Below are 17,890 nucleotides of genomic sequence, written 5' to 3' on the forward strand. Positions count from 1 at the left end.
TCCATTTAATCCAACCTTCAGTTTGTATCCCTTACAAGACAACCGCTCTTAACAGTGTATTTAGCAAGCTTCAGACCTTTCACTTGTCTAGAAATTCTCCTGGGTTCTTATTAAGGAATTTAGTTCAGGTTTGTCTTTGTTTCTCTTTCTTCTGCTAAGAAATGACTGTACTAATTTTTCAAAACCATACCACGCCTAAAATTCACTCATTAGGATCTTTCTTTAGTTATGCTCAGAATACTGAATTTCAAATGGCTTTTTAGGGAGAGAAGGGAAGAACTGAGGCCTCTTTTGTTCTTAAGGGAGACTAATTTTGTTCTTAAGGGAGACTAATTTTTTCATATAATGAGTAGCAGTACCCCATCTGCATTGCGAGTGATGCTCCTGAAGTTGAATGGGAGTTTGGGGTTGTGGGGGATACACCTTGGAGTGCTTTATCCTACTCTATGAGAGGGCACTAGAATAAACAAGAACCAGTTTGTATTCATTGGAGCCTGTGCTATGCACAGACTTTACTTCAGATATCACTGCTGTACTCTGAGTTGACAAATTACAATCTCTCTGTTCCAGACTGAGGAAGAGAGCTGAAGTTCTTTTACTGAGAAATCCCACAGCAGTGCTATGCCTGAATTCTTAAAAGCATTCTTCTCTGCTGTCCTCATCCTAGAGAGAGACAGAGTGTGCGTGTGTTTGTGTGTTTGGGGTGGGAGGGGATACAGTTCCTTCTGCAAGTTAAACTTCCACAAATTGCACTATAGAACTTCATGATTTCTGAAAACATGTGAAAATGAAGCAAACCAAAAACACCCCAAACCCCCTACCTTGTAATGGAATTACAGCATTTACTTTTTGAAGGTATTATTGTTATATGACCTAATAAGAAACTTCAGAGTGCAAGTTAAATAGCAATGTCTTAAAACATTTTAAGGAAATCTAAATGTTGAATCAGGTCAGGTTACCAGTTTTGAGGTAATACCTTGGGGTTTGTACCTTCAAAGCTGATGAGTAGTTGAGGTTTTTTGTTTGCTTTTTTTTCCCTAGGAGAAAGTACCATGCCTTCAAACACCTAAAAACAAAGGACAGTGATTTCACTCCTGTGGTTTGAAATGGGTGCCAGTCAGTCAAGAGAAATGATTTTTTATTCAAACTGTAATTGAATGCTTGTGGTCAAGTGTGACAAAGCCAGACTTGCCACCAGAACTTTACACCTCCAAAAAGCTTTATTGTTAGATGCTTACATATGATGCATTTTGCCCAGTTACCTAGAAAATCTGACAAGTCAGTAAAATATTATCATCACAAAGAACAGGTAAGCTTAATAACCAGAATGGGGACTAGATTTGTCTGTTAATTTTGCAAGAAGGTTGCAGTACCAGACTAGATTGCTATGAAATGCTTAAAGTTGCTGCCTTCTGTTACAGAAAAATATACAAACGTACAAGAATTCAAAAGAGAAAGTAGAGAGACTTTAGGTTTTTGTTGTTTTTCAGTTTGAAGGTTTTTTTTTTTTTATTTTCAGGCAGACAACCCTAATCCTGCATTTGAATTAACCTTGGCGCACACTATCCATTTAAAGCAAGTTTTAACCCCAATCTGTAAACACACATTAGTAAACATTCACCTGGAACCATAAATTACAAGTCAGAATGATTTGCCAGTAACATTCATGCTACTAACTGTTTGGTTCCCGTATTTCAATAAGCCTTTAAGGGCTGAGTTACATTATTACTAATGTTTAGTCATTTTCCTACTTAACAGCCAAATCTGCAATTGCAGCATATCGGTCATGTCTGAAAGATTATTCAGATGACAGTGATGACTGCGGGAGGGGGAGGGAGGGGGAACAACATACCCTGTAGTCTGTAACATTACAATTGGAGAGAACTAATAAGTATGTGAGAGGAAGATAAGGCCACAGGACTTCACCACAAACACACTGTGCGCTTAATAAATGAACTTCAGAAACACTTAAATACTTAGTTGCAGTATTAGACTGAGACTTACTTTTTTGAAAACGTGCACAGCTTTGCCCTAACAAAACAAAATACAGCCAGGAAGACCATTATATTCAGAGCACTAGTTCTTGATCAGCATTTTGTACTATGATATGCAATGTATTTGTTTCCTGGAGAAATAAACTCTTACTCTAGAGAAGACATCAAGGAGGTTCTAAAAACAAGCATAAATAGGGTCAATAAATATTTTAACTTTAAAAAAAAAATCACTAAAGTCACCTACTAACATCAAACTGGTTTTCAGAGTGGGGAAAAAAATAGAAAATACTAAGAAAAGCTATTTAAAGTGAAACAAGACTAGAAGCAGAGAGAACCAACTGCTATTACATACTGTGCCTGACCTTGAAGGGTAGAAGATTTAAAAACCAAGGAAAAGTGGACCTAGCTCAATAAAAGGTAATGTAGTCCTTAGAAGAAATTCAGTAAGCTCAGATTAAAGCAGTGGGTTTTTAAAATGAAAGTTTAAAAATAGGTTTTCTGCCATAAAATTTTTTAGAAGCAATGTACAAGTGAGGCAGAAGGGTCAAAACAAACGACTGTTAGCTAGATTAACACACAGTCTAGCTTAAGAAAACAAGTAATATATTAAGCTGGAAATGTATTTTACTTTGTTTCGAATGCAGATGAGAAATACTCTCTTCAGACCCCTTGTGTTGTTTAAACAGTGTTCTCTGTTCATAAACGATAACTTTAACATTGTCAGTATCAACCTGCCTGTCATTTTAGTTAATAGTGATATTTGACAAAGTCAGTGACAGGAGTGTTAAAAGGATGAGTCTCTTCCCAAATTAATATATTGAATATTATATTCATGGCTTTGAAGTTTCCATTGTCTGATGTTCTAAACTATGGATGTGTTCACTTTTTATAAAATGAAAAATCCAGTGTGCTTTAAAGCACTTTTTAGACTGCCAACTCTTCACTATCACCATTAACTGTTGCTCTAAAGCAAAAAAAAAAAAAAAAAAAAAAACCACACACCATCCTTTACCCATCTTTGGTCACTTTTCTACTAAACCAATGTTAAATCATAAAAATAAGAATTTGAGCATTGTTCTTTTTTTAAATGTTCAGAAAACCAATACAAACTTTAATAAACTTCAGTCAGATTGAACTGGCTGCCTTGCTCACAGCAAGGGCAAGGAAGAGGCTGCACTTGGGCTAGAAAGTCATAGTATATGTAAAACTTCTTTCTCCAGTAGGAAGTTTCTACATAAAAGAGACAGAAGCAAGATACACAGCTAAAGCTACAGCTATGCTAGATGTACCTATAGTAGTATCTGTAAGGAATAAGGTGCAGAGCAACTCCCGCTGCTGCTGTTGGTAACACCCTGAGCCATGACTTTGTAACACAACAGTACATGTATTTTTAGGTGGAAACCTGAAGAGGGAAAAGAAAAACAAAAAAACCCACCACACTTATCTGGTTGTCCTGTTCGATAGTTGCATAAGCCTTCTTTTCCTGCTTCACAGCTATGCCCATCTTGGTGCTAGGGTGAGGCTGAAGTGCTGGATCGAAAGCTAAAAATGAAAGGTGTACTTTAAACGAAAAGTAAAGCATTCTTTTACAGAAAAGAGTTGTAGTCAAAATCACTGGTGAAACAGCCAAGTGGACAGCGAGTGCCTAAGCACTGCTGGCTACTATCCCACGCAGGAAAGCTGCTCGTTATCTCATGGTCGCTTCCAGTGTTCCATCTATGACACCATCTTTTTTTGGTCCAATAATACTAACATGCCTGGTACTCCAGCAGAGTTGGATTATCAGCAGGTGCTTATTACAGTATTAAAGTGCAAACAGAAGTCTGGGCACTGAGTCAATGCTCAGTTAATAAGGATGTGACCTAGAGTAGAAACCAGTGCTTTACTGAATGTAGGTAACTGAACATCCACATACCCGGCTCTACTGTTCAGTCTGTAAAAGAATCTACGAGTGTAACATAGCTTCTGTGGAAGGGGCTGCAGTTCTGGTATTTCTTCTGCTTTAATAGGCTATTTCAAAGTTGGATATGCAGGGAAGAATTTAACACATCTAGGGCATGTGATTTACGAGTGATTCAAAGGAGGATTATCTTTCAAGTGTTTCATATACATCAATATAAAGCTATTTCAGTCAAATAGTAATAAAAAGGAAGTAGTTCCTGGAATTTTAGTTTACAGTTCAATAGAATGTATATACAGAAATCTGTTACTGTAGAGTTATCACAGGTGAAATCTGCAAGCAGAGGTACAAATATAAGCCATAAAGCTGTCAGTCAGTCATGAACTTAATGGTATCACAGTTATGGATTTAGCAAAATAGACAGTGACGTTTCTACAATATTAGTGATATATATATGTATATATATCTCCAGAGTTCTTGTGGCACAAGAAGAAGTGTTCTAAATTGAAGGTATTGTATCTTCCCGTCCCCCCAGCCCTAGCAGCCTTTCTTTATGACTAGGCAATCAAAATATCTTATGGAAGTGAAAATCTATCTGCAGAATATATTAAACAAACAAAAAAACCCACCCACCCACCCACAGATTGCTCATTTCTCTCAAATGAGACCCATTATTTTAATCAACTGGAGTGGTGGCATCTGCACATTCTGAAATTTATGCATTTCATATTTCAGCTATCTATGAAGGATAAGTATTTTCACAAGAATGGAAATTTGGATTTAATTTCCATTCCGACAAACTGTACCTACATTCTTCACTCTTGCTTTCCTGCTCAGCTAGAGGCTGGCCTGGCATTTTAAATAAAAGACTCCTGCTGAAGTGGAAGATGGTGGTAGTCCCTTGTAACAAATCATGTTTAACTGCTCTTTCCTTTTTCCGAATCCTCTATACTTCATTACCGAGTGCTTTTCTTTACTTCTTCTACCGTTCTGCAGAGTCTATTAATGCTACAGTTTTAATCTGTAAGTCAAAAAAGTCCTTGAAAACCAAGTATCATCTTAAGACTGTAATTTTGGTGCATATTGCCAGAGACTGAGGAACAAAGTTCTTAGGGCGTTAGTATCAAACCATGTAATACTAACTAGTTCCAATACCACAGATAACGCAAGACAAATTCCTCTTACTGTACCTCACACTATTTCCTAGAATGCTTCTGCCGTACCTAAAATGACTTACATTTTTTCAGCATAAACACACTGGCATAGGTTTATTCTTTTAAAGAGAGCTTACCTGAGTAAGTCTTCAAGATTCTTCAAAAGCTGGGACTTTAAAGGAAAAATAACAGTAGAGCTGTGTATCATATTAATAGCAGTGGATGTTTCATATCCAAAAGTTTTTTCCCTTACTTAGTATTCCATGATATTCTAGGCTCTGCTCAACAGTATCTACATAAAGTCTGACAGCACATTCGGTATTGTACATGCTTTATTAAAATGGTACTCGTATTTACAATATCTGCAGAAACGATCCCTCCCAGGTCTTGCATTCAGACAGACACGCACACATACACACGTGCGCACGCCCCTTCACTCTACAGGGGCGTGAAGGCTATGCTCCCAGAAGTTAGGCCGCTTCTGGAAGAGGAGGAAGGGTGACCTTTTTTGTTTTTTTTATTACTTAAAAAGAAGCATGGGAGTATGCGTTTGGCCATCACAATGCTAATTTAAGTATATGTAGTATTAACATATGGCAGTAACACTGAGTATTCCTCTTTTACATTCTATACACAGAATGATATCAAGGTTTTCCAGTCAACAGAACATTCTAACTTCAGTCCCAATGCTGCTTGTAGTGACTCTGAAGCCACATTTTGGGGGCTTTCCCTTAAAACAATTCAAGTCTATGTAGGTGAAATAAGGCACAATTAATATTTGATTTGATTTAGAGGACAGGAAAGGGCGAGGGGAGGGGAAGGAGGCAGGCTTCAGATAATAGTTGTTGCAGGGGAAATAGTTTTACCCAATCCTTTTGAGAAAAGGATGAATTTCAACCCCATCCTAATCTACATGGACTTCTCTTGGAGAACTGCAGTATTCTGCCAGGGCTACTACTGCCCACATACAAAACAAAACTGGAAATTCACATTTTAACACCAGTTTCAGTAGTCTAACCTACTGATACTGATGTACATGAGTTCGTCTTTCTTTAATGCTGAAGAAAAAGACACACATGAAACAAGATTCAAATCTTTCACTGAGCTTGAAGACTCATGTCTTTAGAGAGCTTGTAATATATGCTATTTGAAGGCTTCAGCTTACTGATAAAAAGGAATAGCATTTTTGCCTTTAAACCCTGGCCCCTCTTCATTAATGAAGCCTTACCAGACATTACAAATAAACTGCAACAAAAGAGTTTGGCAGCACAAATAATGTCTAGTATTCAAATCTTCATTTGTATGTTATTTTCCTTGTACAAAACCTGTTGAATGTTTTTCGCAGCAGATGAACTGTACCCAAAGATGCAGGACATTCTGTGATGGGGAATAAGAGGTTGCAGTTCCGAAGGCCCCTGACTTTGGTTGTTTACAAAGTTCATTCCTGTTTAGTGTGATCCTTGGTATCTTCCTCATCTGTATATTCTGATGGTTCTTCCCCTGGTTTTAGGAGTCTACCTACGTAGTCGTATTTTTCTGAAAGAGATTTTACGATTCCATTACAATCAAATACAGCTGCATTTGCGAGTTAGCCTGCACTGCTGAAAATTGCTTTTCCCCTACACACTAAGGTTCTGAATATGAATCACTGAAACAGTACTTTGCTTCAATTCTCCCACAGCTAGTCGGTGAATCTTTATTACCCAGTAGCTGAAAATTCTGCTAATAAACCCAGCACAAGTTCCCCTCAACCTGTTTTGATTTCAATTAAAATAAAAAAGTGTTCCCCCTCCCTCCAGAGGCACACTTCTATGCCTTTTAGAAATTATTTCAAGATGAACTTGTTCAACTCTTCACACCAAAACAACTCTAAGTCCTAATCATATTTCAATGGAATCCAAAGCAACAACTTTGGAGCAGGAATTCCAGAGACTAAGCTACACTGAGATTCAAGAGTGAACCTACACTGAAATAGCTGAGAAGAGCACAGCTTTCTCATATAAAACTAAAAGGATGGAAAATCCATAGTGAAGTATAATGAAATCCTTTCCAAAGGAGAAAGGCCAGAAATCCCTGGTTTTTTCCCCCCTAAGTTAAATAACATTATATAAGTTACTGCAAAGTTAATATTGCTGTAAAAGATACCCCAAGCCCAAATTAGTCATTTTTGTGAACAGTACTTCCTTAAACTAAAGACGTTCTGCTAATTTGAGAAGTTACCTTTAAATTGCATTTCCCACTCTCTAACACTTTCCATCTGTACAGCATTTAAGTCCGATAGGTCATCATATTCATCTCTGAGTGCATCTTTATCTAGACAGAAAGTTGCTAGTCCCCTGGAGGCATCTCTGCCAGCAAATATTCCATATGGACCCTCTGAAAGCAAAAAGACAAAATTGATACCTTCAAGTCTTGGTTTACGGTGACTGATCTCTCGGTTCTTTATAGTCTGCTGAAGCCATACATTAGAAATCCCATACTTCTGCAGTGGTAGGAACAGCAGTAGTTTCAACAGCATGGCTGTTCAACGTTCAACAGAACTGTAATTCAGTCCTAAGTATCACTAGGAGACAAGTCTGCTTAAGGAAGCAGAACCAGGAAAATAGTTTTGAATGGATATCTGGAAAAACCCCTGTCATTTGATACAAGTCAGTTGATGTAAATTCCAAAGTGACTGGAGGCTGGAGTTCAAAAGAAACCTACCCGCTTCTATTAAACAAAGCATAAAATGTTTTTAAGTCAGGCATAAATAGAACCAAATTGTATAGATATCGTAATTAGAAATCCATTAAATTTTATCAATTAATAGAACTTAAAGTGCTAGTTAAGAATTTCATTTTACTTACAGAACAACCATAACTTTCTACATACGTGACAGACAATACATCTTTGATTAACTTCTGCAGAAGTAAGAAATTTCCTTGTGACTGGTTTTTCTCATTTTTTTAGGGCAGCAGCTCACCCATGCACCTGTCTTGTACTGTTCTTGGAAAACTGTGTAAATCTGCATGTTAGAAATTCAAAGCAACTACTTACTTTGTGCTTTTTGACTGGCCCAAAGGAGCACAAATACGCTAATGAAATTTTGAGCAATGCCTGTCAAATAAATATTGCTACAAAGAGAGTAGCATGATTTGCAAACCAATGACTTCAGGATGAGGTTGTTAACTGGCTTTCCCAAATTTCGTTAAGCTAAAGAGCTCCAAGCATATTGTTATGTTTTCAATTTTCTTGACCTAAAAACAAATACCTTATTTCAACTTGATTTAAAAAAAAAAAATTAAAAAAAAATCTGAAGTAACTGCAGCACCAAAGTGACAGGGAAGCACCCAAGGCATTACAAAGAGGGGTCACTAAATGAAGATAAATAGGCCAGAACCCTTCTCTGGCTTACCTCTCAGAAGACAACGGTGGTCATCAGCCTGAAGAAAAGGCAACACCCATGGGCAAGAATGAACCCAAGCAAGTGGATACACACTGTCCTTTACCCTCTCTATTGCCTGCTTTAGCACCTCAGACCTCTTCTGCACCAGGACAAGCCACAGGGCGGCTCGCTTCCTCCCAGGCCGCTTGTTCCAGCCACCACACCTATCTGCTCTTGCTGGCATTCACTTCAGGGTTGAGACAGAGGCTGAATGCACCAGGAAGAACTACTCAGTTAGGGAACCCGAGTACCATATGGGTTAGAAGAAACTGCATCCTCACCACAACTGATGTCGTCTCTCCACCCCAGAGTGCTTGGCATTGTAAGCTGTCTACAGTCAAACCTGAGAACAGAAGGGCATCTTGTATGCCCAAAACAATTCCCCTGTCTCTCTGGAAATAAACCAACTGATTTAAAAGCAAAATTTAACAGGAAGTACACATTCAAGAGATAGCTATCAACTGAAAGCTTGCACTGTACAAATGAATCTGGCCATAAGGGAGACAAGCGTAATGATTAACATCTCTATGCTTACTCTTCCAGACATTTAGCTCCAGGAATGGCATTCACAGTAACTACCTACCTCAGTGATCGGGGATTACATTTGTGCTACTCAACAGAATCAAAATCAAGTGGGCCTGTAAACTGTTTTTCCTATTTGCATCTTGAATTTGATTTTTATTTGAAAAACCGTATTCAGAGACTGAAACCGATCCTGTATCGAGATACTGAATCTATTCATTTAGCCTGCTCGTTCACTCCTTACTCCTAGAACAGGGTAAGAGATAGTGGTGTCCACCATTTGCATCATAATATAGAGCTTCTTCAAACAAAGCCTTGCTTTACTCCAAGAGAGCTATCATTGAAATGATCTAGTTTTTGATGTTCTGAGTCAAGAATACAGGATCAGAAAGCAATAAGCAGCTCTTACCAAGACCACACATAATTAATCACTAAATCCCTAACAACAATTATAAATTGCTACCTAAACTCCCTGCCAACAGTGTTTTGTCTCAGATTTCTCCTTTCCCTGAAGTGTTTAAAACAAATGTTTCCATACACATTACTAGCTATTTGAGTAACAGGCTTTCAAAATTCTGGCAAATTAGAGGATCACATTGCCACCCCTCCCATCAACTCTGTATTTAGCATTTTATGTAGTTTTACATCAACTGCTGAGATGCCACCTCCTGGTCCACCAGCTTGATTCCAATTATTTCTATTGGAAAGAGAATTACATTATCAGTATCAAACCCTGAAAACCCTTTCATCTCAAGAACATACTTAGTTGAAAGCATAAATGAATGCCTTTAGAATTCATCAGCTTGCATTAAGATTAACAGATAGAAAATTTCTGCAAATATATTACAATATTTTTGGGCTTTTCTAAACTGATTTTAAACATTAGTATTCTAACACGTGTAGTACAAAAGTATGCAAGAGTTGCATAGACATCATCAAGCCAGGTCCACGTAGTCAACAGAATGCTGACTAGTAAAAAACAGCCTTCAGACTTAATAGACAGCATCTGAAGACTCTAGCTCTGCAAATGTATGTGGATGTGTCACACACTCTTTCATCCTTTACTAAAAGGCAAGATACTGAATTATGCTTCCAAAGGAAAAAAAAAAAAGAAAAAAAGCAAACCTGTCTTCACATTATTAAAGCAGAACTTCAGAGATCTCAGTATGAGCAATCCACTTCTGCAAGATTTAAAGATCCCATTCAGATACTTTACCCAGAAATTAAGTACAGTATTTTATATTCATAATGCAAGACCATACAGTTCAGTTTTAAAGGTTTTTTTTTTTGTTTGTTTGTTTTTTTAAAAACAGGCTCAGTTTTTTGCTATAACCCCAGTTTGCTATTTACTAGGCTGGCTTTTATATGAACACTGGTGCAGCAGTCTTAAAAAAAGATATTTTGCAGATCAGATTTCCTTGCACTTGAAGAATCATCCAGGAAAGAAGAATCAACTCTAGGATGAGAATACAATTCAAGAACATTATCCTGTCGTGAAAATGCTTGTGCAATCCTAAAAGTTCTCCCACAGATTTCTTTTATGACCAGATGCAACTTAGTCTGCAAGTCCTACCTTTCATCTTTCTTTTATTTCCTTTTGTCTGCCTATCTCTTTAGGCTGGCTCCTGTTCTAAATAATTGATTACACCACTGACATACATACCGAAGACATTGTAAAAAGAGACGTCGGGATCATAGGTATGTATACTAAATCAATTTTTAATCCAGCTGGAATCAAGACTCCATCACAAAATTTCAGTAGGCTGCCTTTGCTATGCCCCCAAATGAGCTATTTCATAGTTATATATTTATTGTAAAAAATTACCTTCCCACTCCCATTTCATGTCTTATAGCAACAAAAGGGAAGTCAGGGAAGTATCAAATACATTAAAACACACTTCTGCTACACGTTACTTGGCTTCAATTAGTTAAGAGCCTTACTTTAGGCTCACATCAAGGAAGACTTTGTTCTGAAGAATCCCTTTCGTTCCATCATTGCTTTTGTGTATTAAGTTTGTTACTTAACCTTTGTTTTAGCTTAAATTCAAGCCGATTCAAACAAATTCAAATCAAGACTTTCCATATCTGTCTACATATCTCCACACATATAACACCACCATTTTATACGCTTCTGCCTTGTTCCCCGTATAAAGCCCTCATACCTTACAACTCCACCTCTCCTTTACCTAAAGCATGCCTTCCTTTGAGCTACGACACATGCAAAATGTTGCTAACCAGCACCTGCTAGCACACCAAGAAACACAGATCCTCTGCACTTTGTTTCAGGAGCCAGTTAAAAAACTGGCCTTCTTCATGAATTTGAAATAGTGTTTTAGCCTGACTTTCATCTCCAGATACCCAGTTAAGCTGTGAATAAAGAACTGACAAAATCAAAGAGTCTTTCGCCAGGAAAAATACCTTGTCAATTCCTGCTGTCAGGAACAGGATTTCTGTATCTGCAAGCCCTGTTCCGGTTCTCAAATAGTTCTCTTAATTTCTCTTTGCTTACACACGTTAAAAAACAGCAGGCAAGGAAAAATGAGTTGAACATAAAAGCACTTTAAGTAAAACTCAGAGATCTGAAGCTGTCCAAGTTGAACTTGGAAGCACTGCTTCTGGCCACTTGTTGTTGTTGTTGTTTTAGAAAAACCTTGCCAAAAAGGTAAAGGCCAAAATATGCTGAACTGTATCTTGGAACCAGCATGCAAGCGTTTCAATTCCAGTCCAACTGGTCTGACCAACAATTCCCCCAAACCTATGCTGGTGTTCACATTTTGAGCAGAGAGTATATCTGAACATTTTGGCTTATATACTAGTTTTGCAGGACATCCTACACTATCGCTCCCAGACCACTACTGAAGCTGAACACCACACACCGAATTTTACATTGCTTCAAATGTCAGTACAGGGAACTGCACCACAAATAGTTGTATATGGACTTTACATCTAATGAAGTGATATTATAATCTAAGAATTATATTCATCCTAACAAGATCGATGCAAGTTCTTTGAAGAAGCCACACATGTTAAGAAGGTTCAATTTTAAACCAGCTTTAGATGCTGAAAGTAGCCAACAAGCACTGCCAGGCAATCACCAGATATGCAAACCACATTAAATGTTCTCTGCATCGGCGGGCTGGGCTATGCACAGCCACTGAAAATAACACCTATTTTCATCTGGAACTTAGAAATACATGGACAAAACACCTTAAGCTGAAAACAAGAATAAAGACGAATCTCTCCTTTAATGTAAGTTAAAAAGAACAAAGGGAGAAAGGCCACCAAGTTATTGACAGCTACACTATTCTAACATTTCATCTACCTTTTCCACTCCAAATCAGAACAAAATCTCCACTGTTTAAACTTCTTTATTTGAATCCTGACATGTGTTTGTTTAGTGTTGCTTATTTTATGAAGGAAGGGAAAAGCCACAAATTAGACAAAATCATTTTGAGGCATAGCTTGAAAGCAGAAGCTTTGTATTAACATTTAACCACTGGGAATTCAAGATAACATCATTTTAACTGTACAGTTCCAGATTTGTATGAAAGGAACAGATCTGACTCAATTTTAAGTTACAACTTGAACAGAAAGGAAGGGCTCTTAGGAGAGAGCTGCAAAGACTACATGCCAATACAGCAACTCCTTAGAAAGAGGGGTCTAAATCTGACTTTTTAGGCACAAGGCTGGAGAGCTTCACTCTCACTTTTGCTTGCTTCCTTTTTAACCCTATGAAACAGTGCAAGAATCAATAACCCAATTTCAACTAGAGCGACAGACAGCGAGCGCTGCCAGAAGAGCCTGTAGTTCAATAGTCAGGAGATTCCTGGAAGACGACTGCCTACTTGAGGAGGACCTAGATCCTTCCTGCACAAAACCACTGTACTATCCCCTGCTGAACATCACCTGAGTGCTTAAGATAACCCCTTCATCCTGGCAAGGGAACTCTTCTCTTTAATCAGAAGTATGGAAACAGCCTCTGTTCAATATGCATTTCTAAACCTTTTCAGTTTTACTAGTTCAGTTTTATATCTTCATCCAGAAACACTGTTTCTTTGAAAAGTTGAGTCCCCAGGTGAGAGATATCTCCTTTACCAAAGACACCAAAGAGCTGACAAACATTAAAGAAAACACGCAAGATTCACACCTTACAGGAAGCATTTTCCTTCCACCTCATCTCATCCTCCACGCTTATCTATAAACCTCAGCCTGTTGCCTTTTAAGATAAGGCCACCATTAACAGAACTCTCCAGACAAAATGCCCCTCCTGCAACGTTTCACCCTAGCCATATACTAGGAAAGGAAGTGTTGAAAAGCATCAGCACCATCCAGAATAAGGACTTTTAAATAAAGGGAGAAACAATAACAGCACTAAGTTCAAAAGGAAGTTGAGCAGCATCACATTATTTTTATATAAATGGTGAAGAAAATGACAGGTTTTTACTACAGATTTTTTCAATGTATTTAATATCAAAAAACCTTAGTTCTCAATTGGATTAGCAACATAAAATAAAGGCAGTTTTTCCCCCCTCCATGAAAAATGAATTAACGTTGGAAATTTTTATGGAAGGAAATACTACTACTTAACCTAGTCCTCCTGGCAAAAAGGAGAAGCGGAAATCTTAGTGACGTTTTGAAGGACAAAAGTGGGATAAGAAATGAGTTGACTCTGAGAATGTACTCTCGTGAAGGGAAATCAGGAAATTGATTTGTTTAGATCATGAAAAATTAAGAACATAGCAAGAAGTGATGTGGACTGGTCGCATACGCTGGATTGCCTATAATCTTGCTTTGTCATGCTCAAAGCCATATACTTTTCCTAACAGCACAAAGCACTTGACAAGTGAATTAAACCCTGTTTACAGCATTAAGTGAGTGTGCCCATTTAAACCCTAAGCATTAAAATTTGCTAGTGTTACTTTAGCTCCTACTATACCCTTCTATTGATCAATATACTACCAGAAATCTTGATGCAAACAAACATACAATTAAATGTTGCAGTAAGTGAAATAATAAAACTGTCTCTTATGATAAGGATATAAAATCAACATAGCACGCTAAATATATTGATTATTAGACTCTGAATCACGAGATGTGATTAGACAGGGAAATTGCCCAAAACCAGATTCTTAAAAATTCTGGTTCTAAGCTATATATATATATATTTTTTTTTTTTTTACAGTAAGCCAGTAATGGTTTGTTTTTCTTCTTTTAGAGTTTGCAGATGATAAAGGAAAGGAAATGTTAATTAATTAAAATTAATTACCAACCAAAGCATTCTAGAGCCCTTACTCATCTGGGCACAAACAGAGATGGTATTTAATACAAACAAATGCAAAATCTTGAAACAAATGGCATGCTTGCAGGACGGAGGGCTATCTTCGGAAACAGCAACTGGGAAAAGAACTTAGTAATCAAAGTAAGTAAAGAGTTCAATGTGAGGTAAGTGAAATTGTTAATGTGATTCTTGGAGGCACAGTTAGAAGTGCCTTACTTAAAACGTATTAGACATACGAAAGACTATTAAGATACCAATAAGATAAATTGTAGAAGTCTTGAAGAAGACAATGTGAGAAAAATGAGAAAATTTTAAACTGAAAAATAAGAGCGATCATAAAATTAGAAGCTTGCTGGGGGTTGTAATGGATTCTCCATTGCTGGACAAAAATCTGGACTAGATGACAATTCAAGTCACTTTTAGCCATATGCTATAAGCAGAAAAATACTACAGTGAGGAAACTACAGAGAGGGAGGAAAAAAACACCTTAATTTTCAAGACACCAGAAGCCTTCTGAGACAGCCACGTTATTCAACATCAACACAGCAGTCAACATATACTTAAGATTTGACAATGAGCCCTCAGCCAGTGCTATTTGCTGCTGATGCCTTCAAAGTTGAAGCACTATTTCACATCAGTACCTTAACAAAGTAGGAACGGCTCACAGTCCAAGCGTGTGTTGTTTGCAAAGCCAGTGCCTGCAACTGTTTCTTCTGTTAAAGATAATTTAGCCATGACTTTGTCAGCATGCTCTGCACTTCTCTCATAATACCCCAGCTATGGGGCGTAAAATTACTGAGAGAAGTTCTGTGGACATCTGGCTACTCGGAGTGAAGTTTTTCTGAAAAGCTCTCAACCACCTGTAGAAGACTTTTCCACTTAACTCTCTTCAGGTTTTTTAAGGCCTGCAAAGCATCTATTGGCTTTTTTTTTTTTTTTTAAAGCTAGAAAACGGCTGCTGCAAGAAAATACTTCCTGACATGCCTCTGTACAGGCACACCATGCTCAGCTTGATTAAAAAAACTACACCTTTGGCAGAAATCACACATTCCATGCACTTAACCCACGGAAAAACTTCTGTTTCAGGTTGAGCATCACTATCCTGATGTTCACAGTCCCAAGTAACAAAAATCTGACAGACAAAGATTATGTCAGCTCCGTTATAAAAAGGCCATCTTTCACTACAGTGTAAGACATTGACTTTGTCCCTCTCCACAAAAAGCTGAAAGCACTGCTCAAGGGCAGCCAGTTGCTGCCAGTTATCAAAAAGCAGTCTGATGTCCTAGAATATAAAGCTTTAGTTGCCTCACAGTAATAAGCCTCCAGAGGTTGAGGATGTGAACCCATGATGATGCCGTAGTGAGGAGTCTAAAACTAAAACTTAATTCTTTTGTGTATCAAACATAAATTAAAATCCACACTTAGATGATGGTCCTAAATTATTTCATGGAGTAGTTTATGAAGCAATGTGTCAACTAACTGATGTTTAAGTTTCATGCAGCATACACGCTATCTGTATTTTGTATCAGTAGGTAGGTGTCAGTTTAAAAATCCTTAAAACAAGAGAGACAAAAGAACTCACCCAATTAGGTGTCATGAAAACTGCAGCATACCAGACGGCATTTGCTCAGCTTTACTGGCCAATAAACAAAGACAAGGCATAGCAAGGTAGGTCAGACTCCAGTCTGAATTTCTACAGTACCCAGTTACAAAAACATTTTGATTCAATTATGTTAACTTATAGCAGAGACGGTATCATGAACTTTACATTGAGGGTAACCAGAGTTAATAAGTGCTAGCCTAGTACAACTGTACTACCGTTTGCCATTCCCCTGGTAAGAACCAGAGACTTGTAACACTTCAGTTTTTGTATTTTTCTTTTAGCAATCCATGCTTATTGTTAAAAAAAAAAAAAAATTACTAAGTTACTTAACTCAAAGTATTCCTTGGGGAGAAAAAAGAAGAAAGCTATCCTCTCTCTTCCACCCTTCCACCCCTTGTACGAAAACACTTGTCACACCTACTATGAAAACGCCTGTGTGATTTGATTGGATCAAATTTTCCAAACCACCATTGTTTAAGCAAGAAAATTATCAGTCATAAGCCTCATTTCCTTTGGCATGGAAATGTGAACACAATGCTTACTAGTAACTTATCCACCTTGTTATTAAGAACACTATGAAACCACAGCATGTTTTCTTTCAATAAACCATCTGCACTGTGAACATGGACATCCAATGTTGCCTTTAAAGCACGCTTTTCAGAACCTTTGAAGCACGCTTTTTCAGATCCAAAGAAGCGTATAGTCCATCTTTCTATATAAGACATGAGGTGGATTTCTGTATGCTTCTAAGTAGTACCAATATATCAGTCCCTGAACTCTCCCACTAGCCTCAATCCAGATCAAAATTCAAACTCAGCACATCACGTGCACTTTTAAATAAGTGATCAGCTTTCTTTATTCTTTCGTGAACCGTAAGAGCTAGAACGAAGGAAGCATTGCTCAGCTGCACTTGGGAAACCTACTAGAAGAGACAGAGAAAAAAAAAAGAAATTAAATCCCGCACGTCCAAGTTTAGACACACGGCAAACTGGATGCACGAGGAAATCCTGAACACGGACTGAGGCCCGTCGTGGGTCTCCTCTTTAAAACTACAGCTCCGCCCCAAGCCAGCAGGGCTGCTAAGCGGCTGCGGACCCCGGCGCCCAGGGCCAGGTCGCGGCGCGCACGGCCTTCCCCCGCGCCGCGACACGGCCAAAGGCAGCCGGCGGCCCTGCCGGCCGCGTGGGGGGACCGAGCGAGCGAGCGCGGAGCACCGGGGGCCGGGTGCTCTCGCCAAGGGCCCGAGCAAGGCCGGCAGCGCCGAAAAGCGGCCGGGCCTGGCCGAAACCCGCCGCCGCCGCGGGGAGCCCTGCCGGGCGCGGCGCGGCTGCCGCAGCGGCTCCTGCCGCCACCGCCGAGGGGCGGAGGGAGCCCAGAAAGGCGGCTGGCAGCGGGAGCCGCAGCGGGGGCGCCAGCCCCCCCCCCCAGCCCCCAGCCCCGGCCGCCGGCCGCTCACCGGGCCCGTAGAACTTGCTGCCTTTGGTCACGTCGAAGACTTTGCCGTTGACAGCCAGCAGGATGCGGGGGTTGCGGGCGCCGTCGAACTCGCGCAGCTGCTCCAGGGAGAAATCCCGCCGCTTCATGCGCGGCAGAGCGGCCGCCTGGCTCTGCTGGGCCGCGCCCCCCGGCCCGCTCCGCTTGCCCCAGCGCAGGTAGAGCCGGTAGGCCGCCAGCAGCACCAGCGCCAGCAGCCCCACGTTCAGTAGCATCTCGCCGCCCGCTGCCGCCGCCGCCGCCGCCGCGCCGCCCGGCGGCTCCCCCGCGCCGCCCTCCCCTTGGCCGCCGCCGCCGCCGCTCCCCTCAGTCCTTAGCTTCCCATCCCCATCGTCCGCCATCACTGCCAGGCCCAGCGCCGGCTCCGCCCAGCCCGCGCCGCGGGGAGATGCCAGGCGGCCAGGCGCGCCCCCCTCCCCGCTCCGCCCGCCGCCGCCCCCCCGCTTCCCATAGGGGCCCGCGCTCGGCGACACCGCCCCCGGCAGGCGGGCGGCCCGCGGGCGAATCGGCAGCGGACACGC

General features: G+C 40.0%; 1 protein-coding gene across 1 annotated transcript; it reads right to left on the minus strand.

Annotated features, from left to right (window-relative positions):
* Nucleotides 1-5,362: 5,362 nt before the first annotated feature.
* On the minus strand, nucleotides 5,363-17,739 carry PGRMC2 (progesterone receptor membrane component 2). Its single transcript, XM_068942053.1, has 3 exons — nucleotides 17,332-17,739; nucleotides 7,269-7,424; nucleotides 5,363-6,584 (listed from the first exon to the last, which is right to left on the minus strand). Exons 1-3 carry the CDS (start codon nucleotides 17,708-17,710, stop codon nucleotides 6,487-6,489), a joined length of 633 nt encoding a protein of 210 aa, XP_068798154.1. The 5' UTR covers nucleotides 17,711-17,739; the 3' UTR covers nucleotides 5,363-6,486.
* Between the last annotated feature and the right edge of the window lie 151 nt (nucleotides 17,740-17,890).

This window comes from Struthio camelus, chromosome 4, assembly GCF_040807025.1.
Source record: "Struthio camelus isolate bStrCam1 chromosome 4, bStrCam1.hap1, whole genome shotgun sequence".
Lineage (NCBI taxonomy): Eukaryota > Metazoa > Chordata > Aves > Struthioniformes > Struthionidae > Struthio > Struthio camelus.

Coding starts and splice junctions, on each gene's coding strand:
- PGRMC2 (XM_068942053.1), bottom strand. CDS start 17,710: ATGGCGGACGATGGGGATGGGAAGCTAAGGACTGAGGGGAGCGGCGGC. Junction 7,425..17,331: donor CAGCAAGTTCTACGGGCCCG/GTGAGCGGCCGG, acceptor TTTTGCTTTCAG/AGGGTCCATATGGAATATTT. Junction 6,585..7,268: donor GTGGGAAATGCAATTTAAAG/GTAACTTCTCAA, acceptor AATCTCTTTCAG/AAAAATACGACTACGTAGGT.